General features: G+C 47.7%; 2 protein-coding genes across 3 annotated transcripts; both read right to left on the bottom strand.

Annotated features, from left to right (window-relative positions):
- Window positions 1-2,092: 2,092 nt before the first annotated feature.
- On the bottom strand, window positions 2,093-14,445 carry LOC128342702 (zinc finger and SCAN domain-containing protein 16-like). 2 transcript variants are annotated; one of them, XM_053290448.1, is made up of 2 exons: window positions 14,285-14,445; window positions 2,093-4,747 (listed from the first exon to the last, which is right to left on the bottom strand). In XM_053290448.1, exon 2 carries the CDS (start codon window positions 4,734-4,736, stop codon window positions 4,074-4,076), a length of 663 nt encoding a protein of 220 aa, XP_053146423.1. In that variant the 5' UTR covers window positions 4,737-4,747; window positions 14,285-14,445; the 3' UTR covers window positions 2,093-4,073. The 2 variants fall into 2 exon arrangements, with proteins under 2 accessions (XP_053146423.1, XP_053146424.1); XM_053290449.1 differs by lacking the exon at window positions 14,285-14,445 and adding an exon at window positions 6,756-6,849.
- LOC128342583 (tigger transposable element-derived protein 1-like) lies at window positions 8,246-14,006 on the bottom strand. Its single transcript, XM_053290014.1, has 3 exons — window positions 13,171-14,006; window positions 12,079-12,205; window positions 8,246-10,119 (listed from the first exon to the last, which is right to left on the bottom strand). Exons 1-3 carry the CDS (start codon window positions 13,987-13,989, stop codon window positions 8,246-8,248), a joined length of 2,820 nt encoding a protein of 939 aa, XP_053145989.1. The 5' UTR covers window positions 13,990-14,006.
- Window positions 14,446-16,096: the final 1,651 nt, after the last annotated feature.

Here is a 16,096-nt window from a genome sequence, read left to right as displayed (position 1 = left end):
AGCTGGTGTGCTAGTATTTTCAAATTGTGTCTGCCTTTTCCTTTTGCAAAGGAAAAGGTCCCTTTCATTGCTGAGGGGTCCTGTGTCCTCCCTTTGGAGCCACCCTTGAGGTCAGGCGGAAGCCCTGTTAAAAACACACTGGCTAGCATCCTGACTAAATTATGCCTGGGTAGTCGTTTAGAGCAGAGGTGGGCCTTAAGTAGCTCTCAGCCTGATCTAAAGTAGCTCTCCAGGCTTTGGGGTAGCTCTCCAGGCCTGATTCTCCTTCCCTTCCAGCCAATATTGATGATCTGATTGGGGTGAGCCCTGGCCAGGCCATTAATTTTTCCTCTCTTCCTCCCCACAGGTGCTGAGCATTTTATTCTCTCTCTCTCTCACTAACTCTTCTCCAGTTTCTTCCCTCACAAAGCTGCACCTCGTGCTCCCTCCTGTCCTGAAGCAAACCTCTCCTGGAATTCAGGAGGTTTAATGTTAAAACCCATCAATGTAATTTTTTGACCTTTTTTCTGTCAGCGTACATTTTTGTACAAGCTACCATGTTGCAACTGGCTCCCCAGGCTGCCATTTTGTAAATGACTCTGCCTCATAAGAGCATAACCACCCTGCTGGATCGGGCCCAAGGCCCATCTAGCCCAGCATCCTGTTTCCCACAGTGGCCCACCAGATGCCTCTGAGAAGCCCACAAGCAAGAGGTGAGGGCATGCCCTCTTTCTTGCTGTTTCTCCCCAAGCTACTGGCAGCTTCCAAGGCTCTGACAAGTAAAGTAAAGTGTGCCGTCAAGTCAATTTCGACTCCTGGCGCCCACAGAGCCCTGTGGTTTTCTTTGGTAGAATACAGGAGGGGTTTACCATCGCCATCTCCCACGCAGTAGAGATGATGCCTGTCAGCACCTTCCTATATCACTGCTGCCCGATAGAGGGGATTCGAACCGGCAACCTTCTGCTTGTTAGTTAAACATTTCCCTGCTGCGCCACTTAAGGTGATTAGTACAATAATAATAAAGTAGCTTCCAGAGGCCTTAAGTTAGAGTTATTCCTGGGTAGTACTGTTGAGTCACTGGATAAGTTATCTACATTCACACGAAGTGTGTTTGGTGGAGGGAGCGGTCAAAGTCTTAGACTGATTGATAATGATTTGTTCCATGGAAGCTGCTCTGAAAACCCATTGCACTTTATACAGTAGGCACTAACTTACTGTCCCCGTTTACCAGGCAAGCAAGAACATACCCATGTGAAATTGCATACCACACCCAAGGTTTTGTTGAAACCGGATCACCTTCTACTGTCAATGTTAGGATTGCTAACTTTCCAGAACTGGTCGAGTCTCCAGATGCTTGAAAGCAATCCTGGAGATTTTTTGAATGGCTCGAGATTGAAGAAAAATGGAAAAAATATTGGGAAATATTTGGCCCTCCTTGGCCTACAACTCCCATAATCCCTACCTATTGGCCACTGTGGCTGGGGACTATGGGTATTGTAGTCTAAAACAGCTGGGGGGCCAAAGTTGAGCAGGCCTGCTCTAGTCAGTATTAATACTCAATGGGGTGGGCAGTCCTCATGCTCAACTGGTGGTCTCAACGAAGGAGGTGGTGGTGGCGGCCCAGAAGAATGCAGTATGTAGCCCTCCCCCCACAAAGTCCTAATAATAACCCCTCCCCCTCAAAAATCCTATTCTTAGAAACTTCACTGGGGCAAAGTCGCCACAAAGAAAAGGAGAAAGATTGAGGGGTTATACCAATGCACAGTAAACCCCCACCTCCTGAATTCCATGTGCTGGCGAGGCTACAAGAAGTTATTGCAAAGGGGAGGGGAATCTGCAAATAAAGCAAGTACTATAGGCCAGGGAGTCAATCCTAGTAGGACTCTAGCAACATCCCTGGTCAAAACACACCCAATAGAACAAGAGTGTACTGGCATCTAATAGCTTCAAAAACTGAGAAGTACCTCGCAATGCCTTTGCTTTATAGCATGGAGGAATTTGAGGACTCAGTTGACTGAGCCAGGAGGCCACTCACAGTATTTTACTCACGGGGCATGGCAGGGGGTGGGCAGGTGAACTCAAAAAGGCACTTCTATATCCTCCAAGAAGGTACTTTTTTCATATGTTTTAAAACATTTATTCCAATCAAGAAATACTGTGATACATGTATTTTAATATGAAATGATTGTGATTTAAGGGGGCTTAACACTTGTCTAAAAAAAGTCCAGAATTCCACAATAACGGTCTTTAACAAAATCCCACTGGGCAAACATCTCTGGTAGGATAAACAGCATCCATTTCTTATGCAGTCAAAATGAGTTCCAAAGCCTTCTCCTGGAAGTGCATAGAAAATGAGACTTGTAGTTTCTGAGAGATCATATCTCACCATAAGAAGGCACACTACTCTGACTCTCAAACAACATCCTAGAGTTTCAGTAAAGAAAATCATGTGGAGTTCTAGTGTGTGGGTGAACATAGGAAGCTGCCTTCTACCAAGTCAGACCATTGGTCCATCTAGGATTGTCTACACAGACTGAGAGTGGCTTCTCCAAGGTTATAGGCAGGCGTCTCAGCCTTATCTGAAGTTTCCAGGGAAGGAACTTGGAACCTTCTGCATGCAAGTATGCAGGTGCTCTTCCCATCCCCGAAAGGGAATATTTATTTATTTATCATTTTTATACCGTCTGATATGTACATCTCTAGTGTACATATCTTACAGTGCTCACACATGTAGTCTCCCATTCAAATGCAAACTAGGGTGGACCCTGCTTAGCAGAGGGGACAATTCATGCTTGCTACCACAAGACCAACTCTCCTCACAAGTGTGTCAGGAAAAGCTCTAGGAAAATCAGATTTACTTGTACTTGAACATTGAACTTAACCTTTTTCAACTAGTTAAAAAGGGTTACATTAACAATTTTGTTAACCATTCAACTTTATAGATAGTTAATTTCCATGTTTGGGTGGCCTAAGGCCAAAACGGATAGGGAGCAAGAGATCTGGAACCAGATCTTCCAATGGTTTTGCTAAATACTTAGAAACAACAGCAGGTAGCTGGAAGTTCCAGTTAAATAACTCTTCGGACTCTATCCTAGACGGTTCCCTGACATGCTGTTTTTCTAGCATGTCAGGGAGAAGGTTAAGCTAAAATCCTCTCTCCTGCCAAGCTAGCTTTTCTAGTGCAGGGAATTTTGGGCACAGAGGAACATTCAGATTCCTTGCACTTGGAAAGCTAGCATGTCGGGGGGGAAGCTACATATGAATCCTTCTGCCTAAAAGGCCAGTTTTGCTGCGTAGGGATAATTTGGGGAAGCTCATTCAGCCATCTGAGTTTCCACTTAAAATATGAAGTGGTATAGCTGAAACATAGGATTATTGCCTCCATGAGAACTAAGCCTTGGACCACATTCGTGGCAAGCTGGCAGTTGGAAAATAGTAGATGTCATATTTCCTGTTGCACCTTTCCCATTTAACATTCAGATCACAAGGACTCTTGAGGCATTCCAGTATGAATGAAACATAATCCAACATATTTTTCTTTCCTGCAGACAAGAGTTGTGGCGATGAAAATGTTTCACAGAATACTACCAAAAGAGAAAATGGTTGCATACTTTTTTCCCCCTGTGCCAAACTTTTTCATTTCTAAATTACTTTCCACTTTGTAGTTATTTTGTATAATGTTTAAACCACATGAATGGTCTTTACTGATTTCCCCCACAATCAAATATTTCAGTTCAACTGCTTGAAAAACTTTGAGATACAGTGTGAGAAATTAATGTGGTGATGTTTTCTTAGGAAATATATAGATCAAACAACAGATCACAATCCATTTAAGGCAACTACAAAATCCACATAGTTAAATTTTCTGGAAAAATATGCAAAATTTATGCAAATAAGAACAGATTGGGCCAGAATTTTTTTCCAGGAATTTTTCCATTTCAAAATTTTCCAGAAATCCCACTTCTCTACCTGCAGGTGATTCTTTTCTCCTGAGATGGTTCATTTGTTCATTCTCTCTCTTTCACACAAACACACACACACACTCTATGGCAAGAGTCCAAGATGACATCATTGGTTCACCTCTGTTGATTCTCTTAGATGTTGCTAGATTTGTTGCCTGCGAGATCTGTTAGCTCTGAAGCCATTCCCACTGTCAGTTCATAGAGTTTATCTCTGCTGTGGGTTCTCTGATGTCGATAAAGGTGTGAGCTTTGGATGAAGCTCTTCCCGCAGCTGAAGCACTTGTAGGGTTTGTCTCCCGTGTGAGTTCTTCGGTGCTTCAGGAAGGTCGATCTGTCGTTGAAGCTTTTCCCACAGTCAGAACACTCGTACGGCTTCTCCCCTGTGTGGATCCTGTGATGAGTGTAGAGATGTGCATTCCGGCGGAAGCTTTTTCCGCAGAGAGAGCATTTGTATGGCTTCTCTCCTGTGTGCAGCCTCCGATGAGCCACCAGCCTGGAGTTCCACCTAAAACTCTTCCCACAATCGGCACAAACATTTTTGCCCTTCCCCTTGTTGGTTACTGGTTGGAGCGGGGCCTCGTGAAGCTTCCTGTAGACAGCCCCTTGAGCAAGGCCTTCATCCACTCTAATGATATTGGGATGGTTTGCCTTTTCCAGCACCGGCTCATTCATGGCAGGATCCCTCTTCTCCCAGCACTGGGGGAAACTCTGTTCTGATTCTCCCAACGTAATGCGATGTACTTCCACTTTCTCCAGACTTTCCCATGGGGGGCAATGCAGTTCGTTCCGATTCATCTCCCTGCAGACTGTTGGAATAAAGAGAGACTGAGCAGAACAAAACCAAATTACCGAGCAAGACCAGAACAGTGGGGTACTTGCAAGTCCAATTGTTCAGGCGCTCTCCAAGACAGCTCCCATAGCCACGCCCACTCTGACAGCTAAACCCCATAGCCATGCCCACCCCAATGGTCTCACACCCAACTTAGACAGGTGCAATAACAACAACAACAACAACTTTGTCAGCTGCCCCATAACAAATTGCCTAATTTGGGGGGGTTCTGTTAGAAGATGTCAACGAGTTTCCTAATCCTACAGAGCTTGAATCTCATGCGGCTATTCACCCAGAAGAGCAGTTTGGATCGTCAACCACAAAGAGTGGGGGGATATTCCTTAGAAGACAGGAAGAATGGCAATAAAATCAATTGCAGTCTGATATTCAATTATATATTTAATGATGTAACAAGTGGTTGGAAGAAGAAGAGCAGCAGCGTGTTTCCATTTTAAAAGCAAAGGGCTTTGCATTCCTGCCGAGACCCTGGAGGGGGAAAGTGGACTGAGACTGGGAGGAGAGCTGGTCGTGTGGTAGCAAGGACCCTTTACTCAGCAGGGTCTGCCCTGGTTTGCATTTGAATGGGAGCCTATATATGTGAGCACTGTAAGAGATTCCCCTCAGGGAAGGAGGCCGCTCTGGGAAGAGCAGCTGCATGCTTGCAGGCAGAAGGTTCCAAGTTCCCTCCCTGGCAGCATCTCCAAGATAGGGCTGAGAGAGATTCCTGCCCCCAACCTTGGAGAAGCTGCTGCCCGTCTGTGTAGACAATACTGAGCCAGATGGACCAACGGTCTGACTCAGTATATGGCAGCTTCTTACATTCCTATGTATCCCTGCAGCTCTACACCACTGGACCAGAACATTTCTTTTTGGCACTGCATGACAAGGGGCTGGTATGGAAGACAGTGTCCTGGCATACGTGGGGAAAAAGGAGTCACACCAAGAGCATGCCCATCTTGACATGGGCAGAGGACATCCTGACATGCTCCCAGCATGTCCCTTTATTGCATGAAGGGCTGTTCATCTGAATGACTCCTCTACACAAGTACCTTGCGTATCGAGAGGGGCTATGCAGATGTACAGGAACCTGCTGGGAACACATCCGGACATAGGAATATCGGAAGCTGCCTTAAACTTAGTCAGACCACTGGTCCGTCTTGCTCAGTACTTGAAGCTCACTGACATTTCAGGCAGGAGTCTCTCCCAGCCCTACCTGGAGACCTGGGGATGCTACCAGGGAGTGAGCCTGGGACCTTCTGCATGCAAGCAGAAGATGCTCTGCCACTGAGCGATGGCCCCATATCTTACAGCAGTGCACACATGTAGCCACTCATCCCAAGACAAAGCAGAGCAGACTCTGCTTAGCAAAGTAAACAATTCATGCTTGCTACCATAAGACCAGATCCACCAACATCCTAACAGGCGTGCTCTCAGTGTGACCCCTTCCTTATTGCATGTGCCAGGACAGTATTGTCCATACCAAACCATTGGGGAAAGCAGTCTCCGTATCCTACAACCTGTATGCCACTCCTTTGATTGGCCATAGGCCTATGCCCTATTTAGACATTACGTTGTACATGTGTACAGGTGCTTGGACACATGTATATATTTGTGTGCGTCACTGTACATACATTCATTTTCAAAGTGAATCTGGGTACAGGTCCTCTCAAATGTAGCATACAGAGAGGAAGTGTATTTATGTGAGTTGAACTTAATGCATGAATAGCTACGTGCATACTGATCTGCGCTTGTGTACACTGTACACAGATTGTACGAGGGGCATTCGAAAGGTTCGTATTCTGACATATATGAACTCAGATCTTTGTATTTGAATTTTTCAATGTAATCCCCCTTGACTGGAATACACTTGTCCCACCTGTGCCTCCATCCCTCTGGAAAAAAAATTCTTTGTCCCAGTCCAGCCACCCATCAATTGCCATCATGACCTCAGAATCCCATGAACACTCCATCCCACAAAGGTGCACCTTCATTCTCCGAAGCACATAAAAGTCACTAGGGGCAAGGTCTAGGGAACAGGGAGGGTGTTCATTTGAATCCTGCGTTACGAATGGAAGCCATTGCAACATGTGAGGTGTTGGCAGGATGAGCTGTCTTCAAGGAAGAGCACGCCTCGCCACAACTTCCCACGCCTCTTCTGCTTAATTGCTGCATGAAGTTGACCAGTTAGGTAATTGCTGGTAGTTGTGGTGCCATGGTCCAGATAGTCAACCATGAGACACCCACAGCATCCCCCAAAATGGAAGCCATCACTTTCCCTGCTGATACTACAGCACAGAACTTCTTGGGCGGCAGTGACAAGGCATGTTTCCACACCATGCTTTGCCTCTTGGTCTCAGGATCAAAGTGATGGGCCTATGTTTCATCCATCGTCACGGTCTGGCCCCAACAGTTTGTTGGATCTCGATGCAACATGTCCAGATTGGCTGATGTCTGCAAGCAACATGCCTTTTGTTGCTCTGTCACAATTGGTGGCACCCATCTGGCACTCCCTTCTTCATCTTCAAGTTGTCCGTCAAGATGGAATGGATGCTACCAGTTGAGATGACCACGGAGTCAGCAATTGTCCTGACTGTCATTCTCCTGCATCATGAGATCACACACACTGTTGATGTTTTCCTGCATGGTGGATGTTGAGGGCCATCGTGTGTGTTCTCCATCTCCACATGATTCTCGGCCACACCTGAATTAACTCTGCCACTTCACAACAGTTGAATAGGCTAGTGCATTCTCCACCAAAGTTTGCTGCGTATCGGCATGAACCTCCTCTGGGGACATGCCCCTCAGGGACAGATATTTTATCACTGCCCAGATTTTTCTATTTTTTGTAAATTCACCAACTTGCCTCAGAAGACCATTTGCCACAACAACAAAAAGTTATGCACAAGAAGATGATAAGAAGGTGACACGACATTCACTATCTGCAGGAAAATAATGGTAGAGGCGGACCTCGTTATTTGCAGGGGTTCCACACCGCGGCTGCAACCGCGAATAACAAAACCGCGAATAGAGAGGCATTGTGTCTATGGGAATTGGGGGGTTAGATTCCGGAGCCTTAGAAAATGACCCCCAAACCGGGGAGTGGGGGGGACTGAAATAAGGATGGGGCCCCGCACTGTACCTTGGCCACCTCAGATATTACGGTCTCCCACTCTCCAGCTCCCCCAGTAATGCCCCCCAGCCTCTCCAGTAATGTAATCGTGAAGCATCCTCTCCCCACCGTTGCAGTCCAGCACTCAGCAGCACAGGCCACTGGCCGGCCTGACTGGCTGGCAGGTTGGCCAGAGAAGCTGCACAGCATCAGAGCCAGTTCAAGTAAGCACGCCCAGGGGAGTTCGCTCACTCCACTGCCGGAGTTTTCAGCACTCCCATTCTGTGTCTTTTGGCAGCAAAACTGAAATTAAAAAAAGCAGTGGAGTTCCCTCACTCCCCTGCTGGAGTTTGCAGCACTGACTGTTCACACAACAGAAGCAGGCCCCACAGAGGCAGACCTGCTGCCCCCGTTGTCATCACCCTCGTCGTCTCCCTCCTCAAAGCCAGCAAAAGTGCAGGTGTCACTTTCGGGTGATGACAGCCAGTGCCACTCCTCAGCTGCTGCTGCGGTGGTGGTGGAGGTACTAGCGGCCTTGGAGAAATATGCTCTGATGCTGGCCTGTCTTGCCCTGTTTTGCATAGCCCTGTAAGTGCCCTTGTAGGGTTGCAAAGCAGCCTCCAGCTGCCTCTTGAAATTGATGCTCCGCTCCATCAGTGGGTCGAGCTCGAACACTTTGTCCGACAAGGCAGTCCCCAGCTGAAGGATCTCCGAGAGTCCCTTCATGGTGAAGGGCTTGGGGAACGTCTCTTCCTCCTCTTCCTCCTCCTCCTCTTCTCCCTCGCTCTCGGGAGCTGCCTGCATCATCTCCTCCAGTTCTTCCGCCATGAGCTCCTCCTGATGGGACTCGAGGAGCTCCTGCACCTCATGGGCCTCGATGTCTTCCAGGCCTTCACCACCAACAGCGCGAGCAAGGCTAGTGATGCGCTGCACCTCATCCGACACCGAGGGAACGGCGGCGGCGGGTGAAGAGGTCACCACCCTGGGCCACAACTTCCTCCACACCACATTCCACGTGTGGGGCTTTATTTCCGACAGGGATGCGGCAATGTTTTCGATGCAGTCGGCGATGCTATAGCCCTTCCAGCAATCGCTGACCGACAGAGAGGGATCGGCCTCCATCAGATCCAGCAGCCGCCCAAAGGTGCGCCGGGTGTAATAAGACTTGAAGGTCGCGATCAGACCTTGTTCCATCGGCTGGATCAACGAGGTGGTGTTGGATGGCAGGAAGGCAATCTGCAGGGCTGGGTGCGCAAACTGCAGGGCCTCAGGGTGGCCAGGGGCGTTGTCCAGCACCAGGAGGACTCTGAAGGCCAAGTTCTTTGTGGCAAGGTACCTCCGCACCTCGTGAAGGAAGCAGTTGTTCACCCAGTCTGAGAAAACTGCTGCGGTCACCCACGCTCTCCTGTTGGCTCTCCAGAAGACGGGGAGCTGGCTCTTGTTCTTCCCTTTCAGGGCGCGAGGGTTTTGGGCTCGGTAAAGCAGCATGGGCTTTACGACGCAGTCCCCTGCAGCATTGCCACACACCAGCAGAGTCAGGCGGTCCTTGGCTGCCTTGAAGCCCAGAGCAGTTCTTTCTTCCTTGCTGATGAAGGACCGGGATGGCATCCTCTTCCAGAAGAGGCCCGTCTCAGCAGCGTTGAAGACCTGCTCTGGCCTGTACCCTCCGGACTCAATCAGCCGTTGGAACTCTACTGGGTAACGTTCTGCCGCCTCATGGTCCACTGCTGCTACTTCCCCCGACAGCTTAACATTGTGGAGGCTGTAGCGGCGCTTAAACCTTTCGAACCAGCCCCTGCTGGCCTGGAAACCGGACTCTGTGCCTCCTGGCGTTGCCGCCGCTTGACCACTTTCCGCCGCAAAGCGCCTGTAGAGCTGCAGTGCTTTCTCGCGAATGACTGGTCCACTCAGTGGCACGTTCTTCTGGGTCTGGTCCTCGATCCACAGGCTGAGGGCCTTTTCCATCCGTTCCATGTGGGGCTCACGTGGATGGAACACCACCTTCAGACTCTGCGACGTGCCCGAGACCACACTGGTGCGGATGCTGGCTTCACACTTCTTAATGGAGCGGACCGTGGACTCGTTGATGCCGTAATGGCGGCCAACGGATGCCACGCTGTCCCCACGAGCCAACATGTCCAGCAGCTTGATCTTCTCACTCAAGGGCAACACCTTGCGAGGCCTTTTGCCACCCTTTTCCACCTCGGCAGAGCTCTCCGCTGCACGCTTGCTCACTTTGACTGTGGAGGAAGAAAAAAATTGGTACAGTACATGTACAGCACAGTTGTGCCAGACAACACCCCTGCGACACACACACTCAATTGATAAATGTACAGGACATAACAGTAATTGATACTTAATTAAAATCAATTTGGAATGGATGCTTAAAATCTATTTTCGATGCAGAGAATACTTAAAATCAGTTCTAAATGGATACAGCACAGTACAGTATTACACTAATTTTCAAAGGATATTTAAAATCAATTCTCTATGTTCAGTACTGCACATATAGTAAAGATCAACTTTCAGTGGATGCTAGAGATCAATTTTCAATGGATACAGTACCGTGTTTTAAATAAATGTTCCATGGATAGAGCAGTGTACTTTAAATCATTTCTGTGGGTACTACAGCACAGCACATACTTAAAAGTAAATTTTAATGGATACTGTACATCATTTTAAAAAAATTATTGCTATTTAAATTAACAGCAGTGCACTGTACACAGTATGGATACAGTAATTAATTAACAAGATTAAAATTACTGTACTGTAATTTATTTCCTTTAAAAATATTAAACATTAAAAAATAAAAAATTTAAAAAATTAAGATGACTGTACATTGATTAAAGTTAGTATATTAGCATCTTACCGGAGCTGCACAGTGCTGCAAGAGGTTCCTCCAAGGTGTTCTCAAGGAATGGCAGCAGAAAGGCTCACACAGGCCTGGGAAGCCTCCGCAGAAACACAAAGCACAAAGGCAGCAAGAGCAAAAGGCAATGGCTCCCAAAGGCTCCCAAAGGCTCCTTGAGGACACCAAGCCTCCACTCGGCTGCCAAAAGCTCGAAAACTGTGTGGTTTTTTCAAGCAAAACACACACAAAAAACCGCCACCAAAACACTCCTCCAACGTCCTCCCACGACCCACAGAGCACGTGCAGGGAGAGCATGGCCACATACGGGTACAAAAATGCTCGCGCCAAAAACTGCAGATACGCAGGACACCCAACTGTGAATAGCGAGGTCGGTGCATGCTTCTTGACCACGGATACGTGCATAACAAAACCGCAGATAACGAGGCCCGCCTGTACCCTGTGACTGATTGCATGTGGGTCAGAATATGGACTTTTTGAATAACGGCCTCCTTCTACATGTGTGATTCTGTACAGCAATGCTACTAGTACACAGGTTCCTAACCGGTTGTACTCCAGTTGCTGCTGAACTACAACTCCCATTATTCCCAGCTACAATTTTTGTGGCAGGGGATGATGGGAGTTTTAGTTCAGCAACATCTGGAATACCACTAGTTGGGAACCCATGCACTAGCAACTCCAGCCTCAGAGACACGATGCCTCTCAATACCAGTGGCAGGGGAGCATCAGCAAGAGAGAGAGAGAACATGCCCTCAGGCATCTGGTGGGCCACTGTGTGAAACAGGATACTGCACTAGATGGGCCTTGGGTCTGATCCTGTTCTTATGTTCTTATTATGTTAACTTTGTTGCACAAGCACAGGATAAGTCAGGATGTTGGCCAGTAAGAACAAAAAATGAAAGTGAGGAAGTCAAATGTATGTCTCTGGGAAGCCCAGAAGCAGGGCCTAAAGGCAGAAGTGCCTTCCCAGCTGTTGTTTCCCAGAGGTATGCTGCCTCTGAGCATGGAGGTCCCATTTAATTTTCCTGGCAAATCACCACTGAAAAATCTACCCTGTCCCATGAACGTTTCAGTCTCCTTTTATACCCATCTAACTGGTGGCCATCACCTCATCTTGTGACAGCCAGTCCCATCATTATGCATTGTGAGAAGAAGTCCTTTATCTTCTCAGACCGGATTCTGCTAGCAGTTAGCATTTTGGATGGCCACAAACCAAAGTGCTTAGGTCACAAAGACCTTCACACAAAAGAGATCACGGAAAAGAGAACTGCAAGTGAAACATGGGGGCATGGGGGAAGGTGTCACGAATACCACTGCAACAAATCCATACCCAGCAAACTGGCATCCATAGCGCCCTCCAGTTTGATCCCACTGCAGTCTGGTCTGGACTTGGTGGATGGCCGTACTTGCTGGACCTCGGCAAAATTTGAAACCTGTTCTTCAAATGGCTCTGGCACCTAAAACAGCAGAGATAATTCATTCACAGCAAAGACATTATCTTGGAGCTTTAATTATTAAGCTATGATAAACAGGAGTCAGGACTTTATGGCCTCTTGTGCCAGTAAATGTGCTAATTCATATTTTATTCATCCATTCAAAGCTTTTTTCAATGACCTTATTTAATGCGCAATTGAAAGTTAAAAGTTTAAAAGTCTAAAAACATTCAAATGTTTAAAAACTTAATCTTTCTTGAACCAGAGACAAGCAGATTTCATGCCTCAGATTTAATGGGGTGAGTAACTCAGGACTTCTAAGGTACTCACCCCAGGATTATTAGGATGAAACACTATCACCTGAAACCTGATACAGCATAGCAGATGAACGATTGCTATCATTCAGGAAACAAGACAGTTAAACGAGGGAGTCTCTGGTTTGAATCTGCTGTGAACTCGTTAGGTAGAGCTGGGCAAGCAATCCCCTATCGGCAGTATGAGGATAACAATATGGACGTGCAACAAAATGTTGCAGTATATTCTCAGTGTGCATGTGTTACCTGAGCCTTTGTGTGCGAGCATGGTAAAAGTTTTAGACAGCTTTCCCCTCAGAAGCAGGAGAGGCTGTGAGGGCCTTGAGAGAATATTCTTCAAGCTGAGACATTTTCTGCTCTTTTTTGTTCAAGCCCTCTTTTCCACTGAGTTTAAATAGCTCCACCTACCTGGTTGTCTTCAAACAATCTGCTCCCTTGAGTTACTTTGGGGCAGTTTTGAAGATTTTTTGCCCACTTTCTTCAAATTTTTGTGAAACTGACGTATCTGCAGGTTTACCCAGAGACTGCTACCTACCTCCAGGTGCTCCAGTTATGTGTCCATGAGGATCATAACATTTCCAGCATTCAGAAAAATATATATTTAGATTTTACAGACCTACCTTACAGGGTTGTTGTAAAGATTATAAGAAGATAATGATTTATGGCAATGATTACCTGAGGTTTCTGTTTCTTGTTCACTTGTTGCTGCTGTAGGAAATCCTCAGCCAGGGCCACAGCTTGGGGACATGTCTCTGGGCTATTCCCCCTGACCCAGCTCTGCATTTCCTGGGGCAGGATGGTGAGGAACTGCTCCAGGATCAGCGTCTCCAGAATCTGCTCCTTCGTGTGTCTCTCGACTTTCAGCCATTGATGGCAAAGTTCCTGCAGCTGACTGTACACCCCTCTCGGCCCCTCGGCCTCCTGGTAGCAGAAACGCCGGAAGTGCTGCCGCTGCTTCTCTCTGCTCAGGGCATCCCCTCTCAAGATGGCTGCCTTCACTTTCCCATAATCCTCTCTGTCTCGGACTCCCAGCCTGCTGAAGGCCTGCTTGGCTTCTCCGCTGAGGGCTGGCAAGAGTCGGGCCGCCCACTCCTCCCTGGGCCACCGACAAGCTTCGGCCACTTGCTCGAAGGAAGCCAGAAAGGCCTTTGTGTCGTCCCATGGGGTGGGCTCCTCTGCTCTCTGTGGGACTCCCCAACCTGCATGAGGGGACTCGACCGTCTTCAGCAGCTCTTGCCACTGGGCTTCCCAGCGCTGTGACAACTGTTCTTCGGGTTCCTGTTTCACCTGTTGCAGTTCTTCCCACCTGGAGACCTCGACCATTTGTCCTGCAGAGGTATCCTCAATGGCATGACGCTCTTCTTTCACTCCCTCCAGCCCTGCTCCCGTCTGACAGCCTGCCCCATCATCCCACCCATTTCCCATTCTTGGCTCCACCTTTTGCCCAAACTCAGCGTGACACGGAAACCCCAGGCCCTGCTGCTTGAGAGCCATTTCCCTTGGCAAATGACGGAAGCCCTTCTCCCTCCCTCCCTCCCTCGGAGCTGCCTATGCTGTCAAGAGCCTGTTGCTGCAAAATCAGTAAACTGACTTCTTGCAGCACTGGAAAATCACACACATTTGATTGATGAGGCTGGAGCTTCTGGGTAGGCAATTAACAGCCTACTTCAGGTGCACGGACAGCAAAATGTGAACACAGGCGGGAGCAGTGCCGTTTTTAAAATTCTGTTCAAATGCTACATTAATCCCTCATTTCCAGCTCCTGTCTCTTCTTTCCTCTTCAACTCACGGATCTCTTGCAATCAGGAACAGTCACCGGGATCTGGCGCTCTTGCTGCAGGGGAAACATTAGAAACCATCCCTGAGTTTGCAGCAAGTAAAAGTGGAGTTGCGGGCGGGGAGGGGCCACGGAAGAGGAAAAGGAACATCTGCTGTGATTTACAACATCCTCCTCCAGCGCCCGCCGACTGTTTCCTTCTGTCCTCTCTAGGCATCAAGTGCTTGGCCCCGTTAACCCTTAGGACGCTGGAGACCCGTGCAGAAATCCGCTTTGGACTGGGGGCTCCGCTCTTTGGAAAGGGTGGGCTTGCCAAGTTGCCAACTTTTCAGGGATCGGCGTCAGTCTCCAGGCGATTCTTGAAAGCGGTTCTGGAGGGCTAGTAATGACTTGTGAAAAATATTGCGGGAAGGGGAATCTCCAGGAGTGGCTTCAGTCCGAGTTGGCAAGGCTATTATCCCTGCTAACTGAGCAAAGAGGCACCTTTTAACATGGTGAGTCTCTTTATTTAGCAGGGGGAGAGTAACTGGCCCTATCCACCCCCAGCACAGTACTTCCAGTGACTGTTGCTGGTGTGTGTCTTAAGTTTCTTTTTAGATTGTGAGCCCTTTGGGGACAGGGTTCCATCTTATTTATTTGTTTATTTCTCTGTGTAAACCGCCCTGAGCCATTTTTGGAAGGGCAGTATAGAAATCGAATGAATGAATGAATCGCACACGAGACATCTCAAGAGCCCCTGTGGTGCAGTAATTTGTGAGCTGGGCGCTCAGCCCCCTGATACTTTGCTTTTCTTCAGAGGTGCTTCCTCTCCTGCATTATGCTGGTGGTTGTCCTTTTTATGTACCTGTCCAGGCTAAAATGAAAAGCGCTAAGGTGCATCAAGAGGAGGGTCTTTGGAATTTAGTGTTAGGATTAAGCCTCCAAACTTCCAGTGTTCTGTCCCCATTCAAAAACAAACGCCCAACTATCTAAACTAATCTCTGCCCTGTGCAACTTTCCCAACCCTGGTGTAGATCGGGTTTTCCATCGCCCTCAGCCAATTCTATACAGCTGCTGTGGGACTACAACTCCCATCAACCCCAGCCAATTGTGCCTGGGGATAATGAGAGTTGTAGTCCAAAAACAGCTGGGGACTCAAGGTTCAGAAACCTTCATCTTAGATGGAGGGAATCCTCCTCAGATTTGCAGACAACACAAAATAAAACTTTAAAAGGCTAAGGGTGGCTCCAGACAGAGGATGAGCAAGGGTGTACAAGAACCCCCTCAGAAAAGTAGATACCTTCCAGCTGTCCCCCATTTCTGTTTCAGAAATCTAATATGCGGGACACAGTTTGCCCACCCAGAAATGCACACGTTGCCCCTTCTGTGCCCCACTCAGATTTTTTACTTTTTCTTTCTGATGCCAGCACTGCAGAAGACAGAAACAAAATTTAAAAAAAACCCTCCTTGATAGAATGGGAAACTGGACTGAAATCAACAACAGGAATTTCAGGAGAGACATGTAGTTATCCACTGGAGTGGGGAGGGAATCAAATGCAGTTGTAGATACTGGTCTTGGTGATTGGTAATCTATGTGAAAAGGATATTGGGATTACAGCTGATCAGAAACTGAACATGAGTGAGCAGTATGACAACTTTTGTATAAACAAGTTGTTCTGGTAAGAACTGCTCTGTCTACTTTCCTTTCCCTATAATTTTTATCAATTAAAATTACCATCCTCACAAGTTAGCCCACTTGCGCCTCAAATGTTTACATGTCTGCCATCTTGAATTGGGGTGGATGACATCACAAACTACACAGTTGAGGTGTCCCTATGTGTCACC

Source organism: Hemicordylus capensis, chromosome 2 (assembly GCF_027244095.1).
Source record: "Hemicordylus capensis ecotype Gifberg chromosome 2, rHemCap1.1.pri, whole genome shotgun sequence".
Classification (NCBI taxonomy): Eukaryota; Metazoa; Chordata; class Lepidosauria; order Squamata; family Cordylidae; genus Hemicordylus; species Hemicordylus capensis.
The sequence above is the reverse complement of the archived record's forward strand: the minus strand, read 5'-3'. Positions and strand labels throughout refer to the sequence as shown.

Bases quoted from the DNA above. Each gene is read 5' to 3' on its own strand.
- LOC128342702 (XM_053290448.1), bottom strand. From the start codon at position 4,736: ATGAATCGGAACGAACTGCATTGCCCCCCATGGGAAAGTCTGGAGAAA.
- LOC128342583 (XM_053290014.1), bottom strand. From the start codon at position 13,989: ATGGCTCTCAAGCAGCAGGGCCTGGGGTTTCCGTGTCACGCTGAGTTT. The intron at 12,206-13,170 runs GTAATCATTGCC...CTGCTGTTTTAG, and splicing joins ACAAGAAACAGAAACCTCAG to GTGCCAGAGCCATTTGAAGA. The intron at 10,120-12,078 runs GTATGGATTTGT...CTTCCTCCACAG, and splicing joins TATGGATGCCAGTTTGCTGG to TCAAAGTGAGCAAGCGTGCA.